This window comes from Heliconius melpomene, chromosome 18, assembly GCF_056956725.1.
Source record: "Heliconius melpomene rosina isolate 202511_hmr_F chromosome 18, ASM5695672v1, whole genome shotgun sequence".
NCBI lineage: Eukaryota > Metazoa > Arthropoda > Insecta > Lepidoptera > Nymphalidae > Heliconius > Heliconius melpomene.
The window spans coordinates 8,702,941-8,721,358 of NC_140406.1; the positions used below are offsets into that span (position 1 = coordinate 8,702,941).

Below are 18,418 nucleotides of genomic sequence, written 5' to 3' on the forward strand. Positions count from 1 at the left end.
CATTTTTAATTGCAAATAAATTATATTTGTAATATTTATTTTATTTTCAGAATAAACAAAACGTTTCGTTTCTTAAAAAATAACTTTAATTACTAAGTAACCTGCCTATGGTTAACCCTTATTGAGTTACATGCTTTGTATAGTCAACCCAGATATTAAGTTCACGGATGGTCCAACAGTTTTTCTAAAATGTTATCTTTTCCATGCCATCCTTTCATGTTCTTTTCTTTTAACACTAGAAGTGCCGAAGATTGATACCCCCCTTGAACCGCCGTCGTGACAAATTTGTCCCATTCTACTTATTATGTTGATTGTTCGTATAATACAAAAAAAATATTATTAAAATAAATCGTAAAATATGTAGACCATATTTAATAATCAATTCTTATTCTTTAACAAACATAAAAGTACCAAAAAATAAAACACAAAGAAAGAATCAAATATTTCTAATACGTTCTAAGGTCGTGACAACTAACTGAATAACTCTTACAAAATTATAAGTTATTGAAATTAGTTAATATTATTAGTAGGCCAAGTAATGCATTAATATATTCTTCATCAGTGATACATCACAGATGATTTTTAACATTGCGTGGTAATGCCTCCAGAATTCGGCGGAAAATGCCAGCGGAGTGTATAGCACTAGGTTCCCAGGTTCCCTTTACCTACCATACAATTGCCCACATTTGGTATCAAGTGTTTTTCTGAAATTCAAGCCTAGCTTAGTCATCCTTTCATCTGATACCTCACTTGAACTAGCGGCAAAATTTAGTATTGACACCAATTTTACCCCACTTTTCAGGCTATTATTTTTTAAGATTTATACATAAATGTATAGTTTTCAGATTTTTTCCTGTACGAGTACTACATGTAGATGCTAGCTGCCAAATTTTATAATTCTAAGTTAACTGAAAGTACCTTATTAATTTGATTCCCTTTATAGTGTCGAAATACATGTTTTTTACTATATAAATAGTCATATCCTTTTTTAAGGGTGCTTTTTCAGGAAATCAAGGGACTGTAGATCGTCATATAGTTGATATTCATATACTCATATGAATATCAACTCGATTTCTCCAAGCATTCCTGAGATAAAGGCACAGACAGACGGATGGACAAAAAAATGATCTTATAAGGGTTTTTTTTCCTTAAAAGCTACAGAACCCTAAAAACTTAGGCATTGACTGCTAAACCTACTACTCAATTTTTTTCCGCCCCCGCATTGCCCTTTCCCCTCCACTTCGTCCCCGAGGCATGAAAATAAGTCAAAATATGTATTCAATGCCATATTTTTAAGAGTCTAAATTTCAAATTATATAAAAATTGGTGCCGATTTAAAAAAATCTATACAAACTTTCACGCACACGTTTCTACGCACAGCGGTTACGGCTGTGCATGCGTCTTACCTCAATCAGTGAGGACAAGTCCTTTTTTTTATATATATAGATAACATCGGACTACATTTCTGAGCTTAGTTTGACTAACCCGAATTTATCAGCCATAACCTGAAGTTTTTCATAACAAAGAAGCAAATGCTCTAAATTCTAATACTGATATACGTAATCCTGAACTACGAGTATATAGTAAAAAAATGTTAACATACTTACAACATATCTAACCACTTGGTTTCGTAGCTACATTTTACACATTATGCTAGGCATATTTTGACCTAGGCATATTATTCCAGGGACAGGACGTGGAGGTCCGGACTCAGATGAAGTATCTGGGTCTGACCCTGGATGGACGGTGGTCATTCGCTTCGCACTTCGCTCAGCTTGCGCCGAAGCTAGTAAACGCTGCTGGGGCCCTCGGCAGGCTCCTGCCGAATGTCGGATGGCCAGATTCTCCATGCCGACAGCTTTATGTCGGCGTGTTGAGATCCATGGCTCTGTACGGTGCCCCTGTGTGGGCAGATTCTCTCATCGTTCGCAATAAGACCCAATTGCGGAAAGCGCAGCGTCTCATAGCGGTGAGAGCAATTCGGGGGTACCGTACGGTGTCCTGGACGGCGGCAACTCTCTTGGCGAGCGATCCGCCTTGGGAATTACAGGCGGAAGTGCTTGCCAGAGTTCATGCTTTCCGCACAAGCGAGCGGTCGCGAGGCGTACAACCATCGTGTGAGGATGTCGCACGGATCAGGAGGAGAGCGGATGAAGCCCTGATCCGGCGATGGAGGGGGGACCTGGGGTCTCCGGCGGCAGGCCTAGCGACAGTGGAGGCAGTTCGCCCACACTTGGATCGCTGGGTTAAAAGGAGGTTTGGTGTCCTGACGTTCAGACTGGTGCAGGTTCAGACGGGGCACGGTTGTTTCGGTAAGTACCTGCATCAGGTTGCACGTCGGGAGATGTCGCCGGTGTGCCATGAGTGTGATACCTCCGTGGATTCGGCGCATCACACTCTGGCTGAATGCCCCGCTTGGGCCCCACAACGCCATGCCTTGATGGCGGTAGTGGGGAGGGACCTCTCACTGGCCAGTGTGGTAGGGGCTATGCTGGACTGTGAGAGGAGCTGGTCTGCAATGGTCTCCTTCTGCAAATCAGTAATCGCATTGAAGGAGGCCGCGGAGCGGGTGCGCGAGTCCAGCTCGAACGCAGATTCGCTCCGCCGCCGTAGGCCAGGGGGTAGAAGAAGGCGGTATGCGCATCTTCTATTCCCCCTACCCTAGAGGAGTTACCGCGGGAGGGTCAGGGTGATCTTCCTTCAGGTTATCAAGGCTGCGGATGCCCTAGGAGAAACCCCAGGGCACCCAGAAAGCGACGATGGCCTGCAAAAGGCCTTCCACCGAGGCGTCGTAGTAGCATGCGCGAGCGATCCTGCGGCGTCTCATTTTGGTGGAGAGGGTTTCCGCTGGGTTTTAGTGGGTAGGATCGGTTTTACCGATGAGTTCCACAGTACCGCTCATCCGTAAGGCTCGCCTTCCGTATGGGCGGTCTGCGTAAATGCATTTCCCAGCGACAAAAAAAAAAAAAAGGCATATTTTGATTCTCATCGTCCATAATAACTTCACCAACCTTTTGTCTATCTTTTATTCATTATATTAATATTATATTTAATTAAATTCAACGTTAAAATCTCAGAATATTAAAAAAAAGTTCAATTTTAAACAAACACAACAGTACTTACCTCGTGCTCTACTTCTCACCCTTTTATTTACGTAGCTGACTCTTTAAACTAAGTCTAGCATATCCGTATAACAAGGCTTACAAAAACTCGTCACAGAGACGTTATTGCCCGACCCAATTCCAAATAGGTCGTGTTAAATAAGGAATAGTCCCACTTTCCAATTGTAGCGTTGTATGTAATTGTGTTACTCTGTGAATGGAGAATTAAGAACTCTGCGTGGATTTAGAGGCGCAGTGTTAGTTCGTGCTGCTAATGAAAGCGGTTAATGAGGCTGCTAGATATATTGCGACTTCAGTATTGATTGTTTCCATAGATATAACATAGATGTTCATTGGTATTGTTATTTTTATGTTTATGTGAGAATTTTTATAAATTAACTACTATTATATATATTTATAGGTACATACAAGTATATACGTATTTTATGAAATTTTATGGCTCACAAATATAACATATCAATTCTTTATTCTAGTTTTCTTGGTGCTATATTATTTCAGCTATGTACTTTCTGACAAGTTTAGAATTATTATATCTTGGTCAATGGAGCAAATGTCTTATGTCATTGTTTACTGTGTCCAAGAATCATGATTTTTTTTTTATTTACAGATAATTAAATATTTCTACAATGACACGTTACATATATGTAGTATGTGTGAAGTTATAAAGTTCTACTTAATAATGTCGAAATATAAACAATAATTCCGTTGTACTTATATTATATTGTTGTAAATAAAAGACAAATTGTGTTATTACGTTTTATTATTGAAATCAGAATAATTTACATTGTAAAAAATACCCATACTCAGTACACTAGGGTTAACAAGTTTGGATCTATGTAACAATTTTATTTTATACTTTTTATTCCGAGAAATAATTTACAAATTTCAAATGAAGACCTTCTTTGTTATTTCAGCCTTATCAATACTGACATTTACTTTTAGGTCGCAATCACAAATCCTTTTTTTTTAAAGTAGAGCAAATATTTTTTATTTAATTGAAACACATTGATTATAATAATTGTGAATAAAAAAACTTGTATTTTTATTATATTATGTAGAAATTATTAAGTTTTCATTCTATTTTTTATTTGAAGTTTAAGTCAACTTTCTAAAAATATTTGGGACGAACTTTTTGTAGTAATATCAAAATTAAGCTTAGTTCTTTGGCATAAATAAGCATATTAACTCAAAAACAGTGATTTTTCTGATACACAATAAGTAAATGAAAAGATACGTACTTAGAGAATCACTTATATTAAATATATTCCTATAACATTTAAATCATATTATAATTAATGTACTGAAATAGAATGCAAAATACTATCTCACACTTTTACTGTAAATCTTACTCTACGTACAGACTTAACTATGTTTTTACACTCACTTATTAAAAATAAAAGCTGCATCTTTGGAGTCATTACGCCCTAAACAACTACATTTTATTGAGTAACTGTCACATTTCTGAATACTTAAGCGATATGTATTTACTGCTTACTCCGGCTTTGGATCAATTTTTCTCTCAGGTAGCAGGAAAAAGTGTCAAGACAGTACGTATTTCACTTTCCACTAGAATTGAGATATTGTGTTGTGGAACTTAACGCCACACAAGTAAACAAATTTGGAATTGATGAGATGATATGATTTTAATATTTTTTTTAATGAAATTTTGATGTTAATTGACCCAAAGTACAGAGCCAGCGTTAGGAGACGAATACACTACTAATTGACTAACCACACGCGGACTATTGATTTTAACTCCAACTTCACTATTTCAATGATAATTAATTAGGCGAATATCAAGGCAACGATATTGAACATTTATAATTTGTAATATTATACTTGTCTAAGTAAATGTGTTTATTTAAGTCTCGACAACCGTGTGCAGTCAGCAAAGTGCAAAGTTGTCCTTATTACGTAAATTATCAAGTTGTGTAAAAAAGGAAAAATCTCTTCTCTATCTCTAATAAATATGAGTTTGTAGAAATAACTCCGTAGGTAACAAAAAGGAAGTTGAAATTATAACATTAATGCGTCCATTTCACATCTCAGTATAGTCAAGTTAGTATTCTAGTGATAATTGACAAATAAAATGAAAATGATACAGAAGAAGCAGTTCTTAGGTACAGCAGGAAACAACAGAAGTCTACTCACTGACAGTCTTAATAAATTATTTTATACAGAATTTCTTTATGAAACATTTTTATACACCACGAATTTACATTCAAATATCAGTTAGTAAGATACGATTGGAATAAAATAAAATTTTACTGGACGGACGGACAGACGCCAAAGGGAAATCAAAAAAATAGGTAGTCTATTGAAATGCGGCGAGATTAGGGAAAATGTTTGTATCAGAAATTAATTTATAATTTATACATAATATGATGTGCTATCAATATCCGTAGCTATTCGATAAAACCATCTAGTTTCTTTCGAATAGGTTTATTATGTTATAAGGAAAGTGTATTAACGTTTTCGAAAGAAATTGGCTTTATTCTGTTACAACGCCTTATCGAATTTCTCAACGATTTATCTTTTTATTTGTTCTATTTATTTATGTGACAAAATAAACAAGGGCAATAAGAGGGAAGAAACAAAAAGAAGTTTAAGAAAAATATAAGAATTTGGAATACTTTGGATCACATTACGTGAGGTTATTTCTCCAATCGTCTTTCAGTATAGGTGTGGAGCAGTTCAAGGCGCACCATCGGGATTGCGCTGTGGGCGGGCAAGGGTTACCACCGGGCCTTTGTCGACGTATGATTCTTCTCGTTCGTAGAGCTGATCCGACACAACCTCCGTCGTTCCTGCATGGACTCCACTCTCCCCAATCGGATACACGGCAGTCAAGAAGCTCTGTTAGAAATAAAATATTTTTTTAGTTTGCCAATTTATATTTTTAATGTTTCTGCGCTAGTAACGTACCGTTTACAGAGCCAACAAAAAAAGAAACCTTAAAGAAATGGTATTTTTTTTCGTAATCAATATCATAAGAAAGAATATATTCTCCAGATAAAGAAACTAACCGATAGCCATTGTTCTAACATACATTTTTCAACTATGTCATTTTGGCCTAATTAGGTGAATATAATGAAATATCCTCATGATTATCCATACAAGGAAGATCAATAAAATCTTTCAAATTTTGTCAAACTGGTTGATTGATTTATTTAACATTACTTAATGAACTAATAAAATATTTAGCTTTAAACAATGCTTCGTAAATATTTATAAAGCATAAATTTAACGGTTGTTACAAGCGATCTGGAAAAAAGCGCTGCATATAGTTCCGAAACAAACGTCTCAAAAATTGAATGGGAAGTAGAATACGGAGTGTCTTAACACTAAATTTTGTCGCCTACTTAATAATAATAAATAATAAATAAATTTAACTGAACTTTTACCAATATAGGACTAATAATCGAACGAACGAGAATTTACTGTTAGCAGAAGCAAGTTCCGAATCGAAGCTTCAGCTGTCGTAAATGCAATTCGGCTGTAATCAATTCCGTTCGCTCGTTATATAAAGACGTTTGTGATTAATGAAGGAATGACTGGCTCGGACGGTCCAAATACTAATTGTTGTTAGTATGATTTATTATCATCGACTCTTGGCCTACTTAGTACAGTGGTTAGATAACACAGCTGGTAATAAGGAAAGGTGATGACTTCAAATATATACTTTTTTAATTTATGCTCATAAAAGTTATCCTTTTACAGATAATATGTATACATTAAAAAATAAGCTTCAGTCAATTCAATAAACAGTTATATAATATTTATAAATAGTTATATAATATATACATTTTGCCGAACAAAATAATTTAAATTCTCGAATCGATTGAAATAAAAAAAGCACAAAACATTTATCAAAAAATTATATTGGAAACTGCATTTAAATTGGTTAAGCCGTTTCTGAGATTAATGAAACATACAAATATTTTAAGAATTTTTCCCCACCACAAATTAACATTTATTAACTTTAATTCAAAACAAAATATAATATTTTATTTTTCATCACCTACGCTGAAACACTATACGAGTGTAAATATAATGTTATAAGTATCATCCATTACACGAACGTTTAAGGAGTCTATGGCTGTAATAATTTATACAGCAAATGAAATTACATACTGGCAGCACTCACAATACGTATATACGTACAAGTATAGCGCATGAAACTAATATTTCCTTAGGGAATACTTGAATATGTGAATTTTAGTCTCATAAAGCCGTGAATAATGGCCACAAAAGTCCAATTTGATTTGAATTAATTATTCAATGAAATTTCAAGTTTACTTTATCTGGTTTAGCTTTGTGGACGTCATATAATGTATTTTTTCACTTTACATATCTTAAATTTTAATACTAAAATCTATTTTAAATTAAACTCTTAAGCCGAATCGATATATTTAGTTTAATACATTTTTGGAAATCCGACAAAATTATTCCTTTTACCTAGTGTTTTTTTAGTGTACTTTCTAGTGTTTTTTTATCCCTACGCCGTATCCCACGTACAGGAGGATACGCACACGGAAATTAGTGTTACGACATTCCGTTTCACGCCTTTTTAAATTTTAATGATTAATTAGCACTTACTCGCTCTTTTCCGCTTCCTCCGCTCAGCTGGATCAGCATTATCCGCGCGTAGCTTACGGCGCCTCCTCGCGCGGTACCGCCGCGCTAGACTCCGTAGCGCCGAGCGCTCGCTCGCCGTCGGGCCCGATGTCGGCACCTCGTTGGCTGACCGCGGCTCCTCTGTTGTTGTGTTGTTTGAACTGCATGATATGTGGAATTTTTGAAATCGATTTAAAGAAAATATGGTAAAATTTAGTAAATATGATATTTTATTCTGTTAATGTACTTTAATTATTCACATTTATATAAGAAATATACAGGATCTATTAGCATTTACTAGGTTTAGGTCTATATATCGATTATATAATTCAATTTAAATACAAAACACAACTCAATTTAAACAGAAATCAAAGTTAAAATACTTAATAAATACTTACATAGAATAATAAGAATAGGCGCTATCAGGTGTAGTCAAGGATCCTTCAGAGTAAATCCTCGGTGCTTCAGCTCGTTCTACTTCCTCAGCTATGGATAATGCTCTGTTTCCGTCTAGAACGTCTATTTTGTTATTGTTTAGCTTGTCGAGTTGCAATACGTCGTATCGTCGGTCGTCGCTGTCGCGGTGGAATACCTCCGAGAGCTCGTATTCGCGGAGCTAAGGGACGAAAGTGGTAGAGCGTGTTTTTATGTATACGTATATTACAATAAATAATTTAAATTTTACAATTAATTGAAATATTTGATTGATTTAAAAAAAATATATTTTTTATATCTATTCAATACACTACATCCGATAGGTATATGCTTTTTAATGTTTAGTAGCTTGACTGATATTTCGAAAAAAGAGTTTCAATTTTAGCATATTTTTTCAGATATTTTTTACGTATTATTCATTGCCAAACATAGATTCAAATTTAATAGAATTCTTCAATTATGCCCTTCGATCGGTATGTTTATATTATTATAAACTTTTATTAAGTAAACAAAATTGACATTTTTATTGTAATACGCATAAAAAAGCTAACTTAACTTGCAACTGAATAAACCATTAACACTCACTTTAATAAACTGGAAAGTGGCTATCGGCGGTAGTCTCCTCAAATGTGGATAGAAGAAGGAGCCAGCGGGGTGCGATGGATACTTAGACGTGATGCGATACGCGACCCCCTGTGGGGCCGTCGGCCAGTTGGGCGCTGTGAACGTGAAACCGTTGTCCGTGCCCGCGTCTAATGGGTCCACCTAGCATAAATAAAGTTACTAGTAAAAGTGCCTAATAAAGTGTCTTAATAGGAAAGAAATGTCTTAACACTAGGTTCCCAGGTTCCCTCTGCCTACCCTGTTATGTGCGAAATAAAACATAAACTAAAAAAATATATTAGAAGTTTCATGTCCGATTTATTGTGACATTATTTTTTAAACGCTAAAACGTTGACTCATCAATTTATTTTCGTTTCAAATTTGATTCTATAACAAAATCGTTTTATACCACTGTGTGGAACTACTTTTTTATTAAATAGTTTGACTATCTTTATTCTTATTTATTTCAATATAAATTGAATTTAGATATTATTATCTTTTTGGTATCCATACTTTTCATACTTACGAAATATTCTAAATGCAAAAAGTATTTGCATGATTATATTTCCAATCAGTGCAATTAATTATTTATCACGCAATATCATAAAAAAAATGAAAATTGGATGGAAAATGCAAGATGGAGAGTATTGACACTAATGCCTACATGAATATAAATTCAATATTATCAGACTATATTGTATTCAATATCAAAGGATCTATAATACCTCTATAGTAATGCTATCAAGCCAGTTGCCGTCGACGCAGAGATCAAAGCTGTCCACTCCGATGAACCAGTCTGGAGACGGAATCATTCGTGCCATCACAGATACCTGGGAGATCACAAATTACATTAAATATATTAAATCAACGACGTTGTCTTACTCAGTTAAGAGGTCTCTAACAATGAGTACAAACGGTCTATGGTCTCTAAGGTCGTAAATTCGATTTTCATTTGATAAAATGTTCATATTTGAATTACTTTATTTCAAATCCAGTAAGATAAAACCCGATGTTGAGACATTATTATGTAAGATTGGCCGTCGTGGCATACCGTCTGACTACAAAAACCGATGGTTATTGGTTCGATTCTAATTCGGAATAGTTAATTATTATATTTTCCTCTCTTTGCAAACTACACAAAGTCTGGCGTCGAGTTCTGCCACTCAACACGCAATGTCTAAAATTGAGCGAAAGTGGAAAACACCTTGATGTCTTCCCTGCTTTATGCGGGATAGAGAGTGAAAATGAAAAAATATAACTTAATTTAATGTATGTCACATTTCATGTTGCAGCTACAAGATAAACTTAAATCGAAAAGACTAGAATATTGCAGAATTTATAATCCTGGTACGGTTCGAGTCGAGTCTAATAGCTAGTAAACTTTTCTAATTAAACCACGAAACTAATACCGCTATAGACGCAAAATCGAGTAAACGACAATAGGATTTAATCAAATGTATCATAAATTGTATGATGAAGAAATAGTAGGTCATTCAAATCGAAAACGTGTTTTTTTAATATTATTCTTTTTTATGACGGAACATAACGCCGCGTTTATTTTTTTCTACAGAAAAAGGAAATAAAAATAATTCATGCCCTCGAGTGAAATGTAATCTACTTATTACCTACGTATAATTTAGTATATATTTATGCTTATTTTTTAATATTCTTATGTATTCAGGCCGCCAGTATAGCCTCAATACAATATAAATAGCACAGCACAGGCATAAGCGTACAGTCGCTAGTCGTACATCGCGACGATTATGGGTTCTATTCTTGGGTGACATATTTAATATTTCCATTTTCTCGCTTTGTTGACGAGACAACGTGAGATTTCATTTCTGCCTCGAGTTTTCAGCAGAAAGTGGGGAACGAAACGATAGTGTCTCAATGGGAACTATAAGACAATCCGTCTTAACAGTAGGTTCCCCAATTTCCTGTGATTACTCTGCTATGTGCGGAATACAGGCAATTACATAATTATCCTTTTTATTTGCCATTAATTTAAGCTAAAACATATATTAAATATATTTTCAGAGCTTACTCGTTATTGTGTATGTAACATTATGTTACTGAATTAATCTTTGTTATCTTATGTAAGCTATAAATCACCAAATATATCCTGGCAGAATGGAAGTAACTAAATAGAGTGGCCACTTGTCTAAACACAGGCTTTATAAAGGGTGGTAAAAAAAAAAATAATAATAAACCTCCACGCCGACCTCTGACCTCTTGACCTCAACACGTCAGCTGATAAATGAAGCAACATAAAAACTTCTGTAAAGCGGTAAACAACCGAAATTAGTCTCAACTGGCAATAAAATGGCCGCGATGGTAGTACGATAAATTCCCCTTTTATTACTCGATTTGAATCGTCTACTGTTTTTATTTGTTCCTGACGTATCGTAATTGTTGTTTGCTCTCCCGGGCATTAATTAGTGTTGAAATACGATACGGGTGCTTGTAGCGCTGTTGAAAGTGGACAGTCAGGCAGGATATAAGGGTCGTAGGTTCAAATTTTACAAAGGGGAGGCTTCTGGATTGATGGTTTAGGTGTTGGTTTCCACACTTCGGATCTATGAAGTGCCATTTTAGCCAAACAGAACGCAATATATTTAAATAGGTTTCATTTTTGTTTGCTTGCCTTATTGAAATCGAGGGGCAGCTTAGATGTGTCTTACTAAACTCGATGGTTACGAGCTAAAATCAATCTTTAATTAAAGGAATTATTTAAATTACAATAGATATCATTATTAAAGAATGTATAAAAAATATCACGTGGCAGCTTTCAAACCCCGCTCGTGCACGTCTGCTTAAACACTTGTTCCAGCTTATTTATACCTATTATTACAACAAATAATTTTCTAGCATTATTGTGAAATAACATTTTAAAAAAAGGTATGGTCATTTTCCTGGGCTAATAAAAAAAATGCGACTCTGACTTACATACCATTAGCTCTAAAAATCATCGCCCACGATTGAAAGTAATAAAATGAAAAGGTCCTTTTATATTTCACGAGCTGGATTGTAAAATTATTGTAAACTGTCATTGTGTTTATTGCAATCGTTTCGTGGAACATGCTATCGTTGTACGCGGTTTGTACAACATTATTTATCTGTGGGCGTGGTTACATCACTATTTTACTCGAAACTAAAATGTATATGAGTTTTAATGTTAAATATGAAGTTTTGCCAATTATTATTGTAATACTGAATGTTTCTTTTTAATGAGTAATTAACGCACCTTATTTTTAAATATAGTTCATATTTGACATATTCAAGTTTCCCCCCACGGCTTTGTGTACGGTTGTACGACGTAAAATGGAAAATATATTTCCAGCGTCTGGCAGAAATTGAAAAACCTTTCTCAGAAGTCAGCTACTCTAAAGTCCAACTTTCTAAGTCCAGTAAATTTGCCTGTGAGTCACTCAGTAACGAAATAGATTTATAAATATATTTTTTATTATTTTTTACTACCCCTCCTTATATTCTTATTAATATACAAATATATATATATATATATTTATTAAACAAATATATAAAATAATAAACATTTTATAGCTTGCTAGGATAATAATACATAGCTATAGCATATTCGCGTTTCCATCAACAAAGATCAATCCCCGCAATCCTCTCTGATCCTTTAAACACTAAACATACCTATCGTTGTCAGAGCTAAACAAAGCTGAACTACATTTCAGAATATTAATTATTTGACCGTTTATTTGAAAATGTGGTTAGTCTTTGAATATCCAGTATCTATCTATTATATTGTACATACGAGTATACTGTAATATAACATAATATTATGGAAAAAATTAACGACATTTTATTATGAATGTATATAAAAAATATATTTTCTCTATTTTTTATTTAATATCAAAATTTATCTTACGATCAATTGACGACAAGCCTTTAAAAGCGATAAAATAAGATTTTTAATTTGAAAATAATACTTTAAAATACTTTTAAGTTATCGTTTTTTTCTAAAATAATTGTTAATGAAAATAATAATCTAATATAATTACTTAAATGGTTTGTAATACGTGTACATGCACAATTTTTTTTACTTACCCTAGAATGATTTCCGTCAACGAAGAATTCAGCCTCCGTCCGCCCGGCACCTTGTCCAATAGCTGGTGCTCCAAACACATCCATTGTGCCAGGACTGGAGCCCAAAGCGTCTGATCTACCAGATTCTGTGAATTGTCTAACTGGCGCTGATACTCGACGACCCAACCGGAACAACACGTAGGAGCGACTGTGTGATACACCTGTAAAGAAAGTTCTGGGTTAAAATGTAGACTTTTTTAAATGTTTTTTTTTCAGTAAAGAGAGTCTGGTTACTAAAGGGATGAAAATTGAACCAATAAACGTCGTGTTAATAAACAACGCAGTGAAGCTTCTCCAAGGCCTCAATATAAAATTGAAATATTTTTAATTAATAATATACGTGGTAATCGAATCCACATCCATCGGAACTACAGTCAGATACTAGTACACCCGAAGTAAGCCACAAAAACAAAGTGTTAATTAAAATATTACACTGTAAACAAGTTAAAAAATAAATATTCATCAGCAAGTACCGCTGATTAATGGCAAAAGAAAATGAATTTTCCGCGGGTGTTCTTTTAATGAAGTTATATAAAATCTTAAATGAACAAAAAGGCGATAAAAGGGTAGCAAATTGCTTTGTAAACAAATCCTAGAAAAAAATATTTCACAATTTGCTTGGAGAGCTTGCTAAGGGAAAGTTAATTCAGCTTTGCTTATTTGAAAGACTGAATCTGATTACAGTACTATCTAGTTTCATTTACTATGAATTTTCTGTAGGGATTTTCGTATAATTTTCTTATTTCATTATATAAATAACCACTTTCATAAACTTGTATTGTTTGTGGTATGACACGTCTTTTAGTTTTAACATAATTTCTCTCTAACAAAAGAAATACCTAAAAAAAATTAAAGTATAACATTTTTTTAGTGTTGCTGTATTCCGCACACACCAGGGTATGTAGATCGAACCTAGTGTTGAAACACTCCGTTTTGTTTTTGTCGCCGAATTCTGATGGTATCGCGTGATGAGTGGCAACTTAACTCCTGCTTTGCCTCGACACCCACGTTTGATTCCACTCTGGGAATTATTATAATCAAATTATTGTTATTTCCTTGCTCTAGTAGAGGTAATTGGACAGGATAGAGGAAACAGAGTGTCTTAACACTAGGTTCCCTCTGCCCACAATACTATAGGCGGGACATGACGTGAAACTAAAAATAAATGAATAAATAATGTGAACAATAAAAGAACCACAAATTGTATCCATTAGCTTTATTTTAATAATGAGCAAGGCTGGCCCATTTCCGCGCACTTTGATAACGTTTCAAGGAGACTGATTCACAAGGAAAGTCGTGCCAATGACATTAAAACAATTGCGAATATAAATGTATAACATATAGTAACAACGTGGTGAAACAACGTGTGATTGCGGATGTTGCGGGTTCGATGCACGATTGAGGTACTGTATTATTTCTATAATCAGGCGACTAGGAATGGATAGTGATGTTCAAAGTAGACTATGTCCATAATCTAGCTGTGTACCAGATTTCAACTTTATAAGTCCTGTAGTTTCGTCCTTGCGTTGTTTGTCAGTCACTCAGTAACGGAAGAGTTTTTATGCCGTTATTATGCTTATACATTATATTCTTACTATAATATTATAAATGTGTTTGTGCGGATGGCTGTTTGTTCCACTTTCTCGCTAAATCTACTGAATAGATTTAAATGAAACTTTCACACTAATAAAACTCACGCATCAGAATAATACATAGGCCATCATTTATGTAAAGATGTTATGTGTAATTTTGTTATATTATAACAACAAGTTAAAGCGGGCGAAGCCGCGCGTAGTCGCTAGAGAGGGCAGATGTAGAAATTTATTCAATTAGTAAATATAAAAATCTTCGTTTTTGATCAAAACAACATTTGCCACTATGCACTGTTGACAATTAAAAATAAAGTATTTTTTAAAAAAGTAATTTCTAAGTTAAGTTTTAATAATATTTTGTATAAAATTATGATCAACAATAAAATTATAATGTAAATTATTAATTGAGCTATTGCTTAACATTCTCTTTGATATAACATCTAGGATCTAAAGAAGCTCTTAAATAACTTCAAGATCATTAGAATTATTTGACGTACAAAGGGAATATCGAAAATTGTAGGCAAATTATTACTTGCTATTTAAAGTTTGAGCTGTTTTAGGTTTCATAAAGACGACACGAATAGACTAGACTTGTAACTATGTAACTTGGTAACAATGTAATAAAATCTAATAAACTGGATTGACACACTTGCTATAATTGTATCTTCATAAATTAACACAAAAAAATATCATGAAGAGCCTCTTCCCCTGCCTCTCTTACCAAGAAGTAAGATAGACAGGGGTTGACCTTCGAACACATTATCAATTATAATGGAGGAAGTTCACATCCTCATGAGAACATGTATCAAGAAGTTGGTGATATTGGAAATACGTATATAAGATAATATAAAGACTCTAGGTTCTCCCTCTCCTCCCCTCTAAGGTGTGGAGCTAAGAAAATATCATGAAAATAAATACTCAAAATAATCAATTCTAATCTCGGGTACTAGTCGTAAGCTAATAGACATCTAATTTGACAAGTAAATCTTAATAATCCAATTTGCAATTTAGTCAGAAGTTGACCTTTTAATATGAAAATAAAATGAAATTATTCAGATTTATTTTTATCCATCATTTGAACATCGTTTACGTTATTTGAATACATAAAGTATATTATATTAGAATAATCTTTTTGGTATTTTATATAAATAATATATTTTTTCAAACTAAAAATATATAACCTACTTCTGAATATTTAAAATAGATATGTGAGATTTCTATGTGCATGTATGTAATAAGTACACGTTATAGTATACCGCCATTATTATATTAAAAAGTGAATCCATTGCGGTACAATAGGACAGCGTCTGACTGTAAATAATAGGGTCGTGTGCTCGTTCCTTCCTCGTTTCCTCTGCCTACCCTGCTATATAGAGGATACAGCGTGAAGCTGAAGAAGAAGAAAATATATTTTTTATTAAAACAAACCAGCAGCTGAAACATGAATGATGTAAAACAATTTATCTGCACTTATTCTCGTACAGATTGTATCGCGGCCAATTGGCAGAGCTGGAGTTCAACAGTCCCGTATCGCTTTGGGTGAGTCACCTCACGTTATGTAAACAACGTTACAGGGACAGCTCCTTGTATATTATTTATTTAAGAGGACGATTTGAAAGAAAAAAATTTGATTAATTAATTAATTAATATGAAAGGTTAAGGCTATTGCGGCATAGTGGGAGAGTGTATGCGATAATACGCGATAGTTTTGGTTTCAATCGTATTCGTGAGAATAATAAGAAAACGAAAAACTATACTGATTGTCTTAACTCTCACATTTTCTCTGCCTACCGTGCATGGATGTTGCCCTAAGCTTGAACAGAAAAAAAATGGATCGAAACGATAGAGAGGTAAAAGGGAATGAACCATGAAAATTAGCCAAATTGCTACCTGTTAAGATATAATGTAGATTTTCTCTATTTTTATTACTAAAAAGCTGCAATATACCTAAAACTTATCCTGTCCAACCATATAAGAAAACATTACTTTGATAAACATCAAATAACATGTAGAGAGCAACAGAAGTGTCTTATTAAAACTTATTGCGATGCCAATAAGATAGAGGGGATTAACGGTCTTGTTAGATTGTAGTATTTTTCTTAGAAAACAGATATTGAAGGAAGGGGAGTGAAGCAAATAACGCCATTACTCTAAGGTACGCCTGCACCTAATTGCGATCGTTAACACGATACGAGCAAACTGTCTATCTTTGTTTAACTCTAGTTATACTTGTTACAATATTTGTTTTTTTAAGTCACGTTGTATTCTCTTCCTCTGCCTGTCCTATAATATGCGGGATATTATAGGATAAAAAAAGGAATTGTGGTAAGACTCTTCGTTCTTCACTTTCCACTCAATTGAAAAAATCTTATTAGGTATATAATAATAGTTTATTTTAACATACTGGTTAAGACAAAGTTCTATTAATATTTCTTAGCACTTAGAACATAGTTTTAGCTTATATAAAGCAAGATAATTTAATTTGAAATATTTTTTTACGTACAACTTTCATAATTTATTACTGTGTTTCACTTCAATAAGAAAATTAAAACGGTTTATTTAATAGTATCTTGTCATCGAAATGGGAATAGAACCCATATCCAAAGCTTCTTTCACTTTTGTCGTAACTCTTAATACAATGTTAAAATATTATACAAAGGTGTTATTTAAAATATTTTTGGATTTTACCCAGAAATATTTTTAATAACACGTTTATTAATTATATTTAGTTGCCATGTGTACATTTTACAAATGTAGTACGACACTCGACTAGTCAGGTTGAGGATCTGTGCCAAGTTTTAATATGAATAATCTATATACCACAATATGACTAACTCGTAGTAAAATAATTTACTAATTTTATCCGACGTAGTGGCGTTCGAGAGAAATGTTGATTGAAATAGAATATTTATAAAAAAATAGCTCATCTTTCATCCCACATAGCAGGGTAGGCAGAGGAATCATTTTGCTTGAACTTTCCATTCCTTACACAAATTATCAAAAATAGTTTAATTGACCCCGCAAAAACTGAACGCAGTTTTTAATTTTTTATTGATTCACGGAACTCAACGCCGCGCCTTTTGTCGCTGCATTACGAAAGCCTCATCGTTTAGTTTACATATAAGTGTAACTAAAAATAATTGCAAAATAATTAATTATTGACTTTAAAAGTCTATAATAAGTAAAGTGAATTTTAATCATTAGGGTAAGTCCACTTCAGTTCCTTAATTATGACGTTTTGAGTTCAGCACAAATCACCTTAATAGTGAAAAGAGGGCAAATAGGAAAAAGGTTGGGTGTGGTTTTTTATTTGCAGAATAATATAACTAATTACTCAATAATTTTATTCCTAATATTAGATATGTTAAGAAATCGTTTAAATAACTAGGAAATATTAAAATTAATAAGATAAAATATAAATTAGTATAAAAGTATATAAAAAACGAGTCCAATTTAAAACAGTTCTAATTTAAAACAACTGTCAGCATCAATTAGTCGGCACTAACAATTTAAGTCTTTAATTTGTTCTCACAAAAGCGATTCACGGCGAAAGTGTCATCGATACCTCTTGCCAATACAAACAAAAAGTATTTATAAAATGTACCGAAATGGAACCGTTCAAAGTACGTTGTTTTGACAGAATAATCTTTGAGTTTTATTTATATCAGCTGTTTATATTAGAACAATCTCTTGTTTGTATCTAAAATACGTTAAGCTGGTAATCAATCATTGGTTTTTGTGTTATACAATAAGAAATAACCATTTTATTTGTAATGTTATATGTATCTTATATTTGAAGGTTATTTAAGTGCTTTTCTACTTTAGATAGAAATTTGGCAACAAATCTTTAGATTCTGGAAAGAAAGTGAAGATTTTCATATTTCTATGTTAGTCGTCAACAATATTTTGTCTTACTATCAATTGTTTCTAGTTTTT

General features: G+C 33.4%; 2 protein-coding genes across 3 annotated transcripts in view; one reads left to right on the forward strand and one right to left on the reverse strand.

The window, feature by feature from the left end:
• The window catches only part of LOC146529436 (spondin-2-like), a 257,135-nt gene that overhangs the window by 145,311 nt on the left and 93,406 nt on the right, over positions 1 to 18,418 (forward strand). Inside the window, exon 4 of one of the 2 annotated variants that reach the window (XM_085201334.1) lies at positions 15,967 to 16,021. The exons of the other annotated variant lie outside the window; for it this stretch is intronic. Coding sequence (XP_085057460.1) covers positions 15,967 to 16,021 — 55 coding nt within the window. The remainder of the gene's footprint in view (positions 1 to 15,966; positions 16,022 to 18,418) is intronic. 2 annotated transcript variants of the gene reach the window in all.
• Positions 3,865 to 18,418, reverse strand: part of mspo (M-spondin) — a 33,889-nt gene continuing 19,335 nt past the window's right edge. The window contains exons 3-8 of the mRNA XM_085201333.1: positions 12,852 to 13,051; positions 9,503 to 9,607; positions 8,760 to 8,939; positions 8,138 to 8,355; positions 7,722 to 7,900; positions 3,865 to 5,978 (exon numbers count right to left, since the gene is read on the reverse strand). Of these exons, the coding sequence (XP_085057459.1) occupies positions 5,767 to 5,978; positions 7,722 to 7,900; positions 8,138 to 8,355; positions 8,760 to 8,939; positions 9,503 to 9,607; positions 12,852 to 13,051 (1,094 nt within the window). The 3' untranslated portion in view covers positions 3,865 to 5,766. The remainder of the gene's footprint in view (positions 5,979 to 7,721; positions 7,901 to 8,137; positions 8,356 to 8,759; positions 8,940 to 9,502; positions 9,608 to 12,851; positions 13,052 to 18,418) is intronic.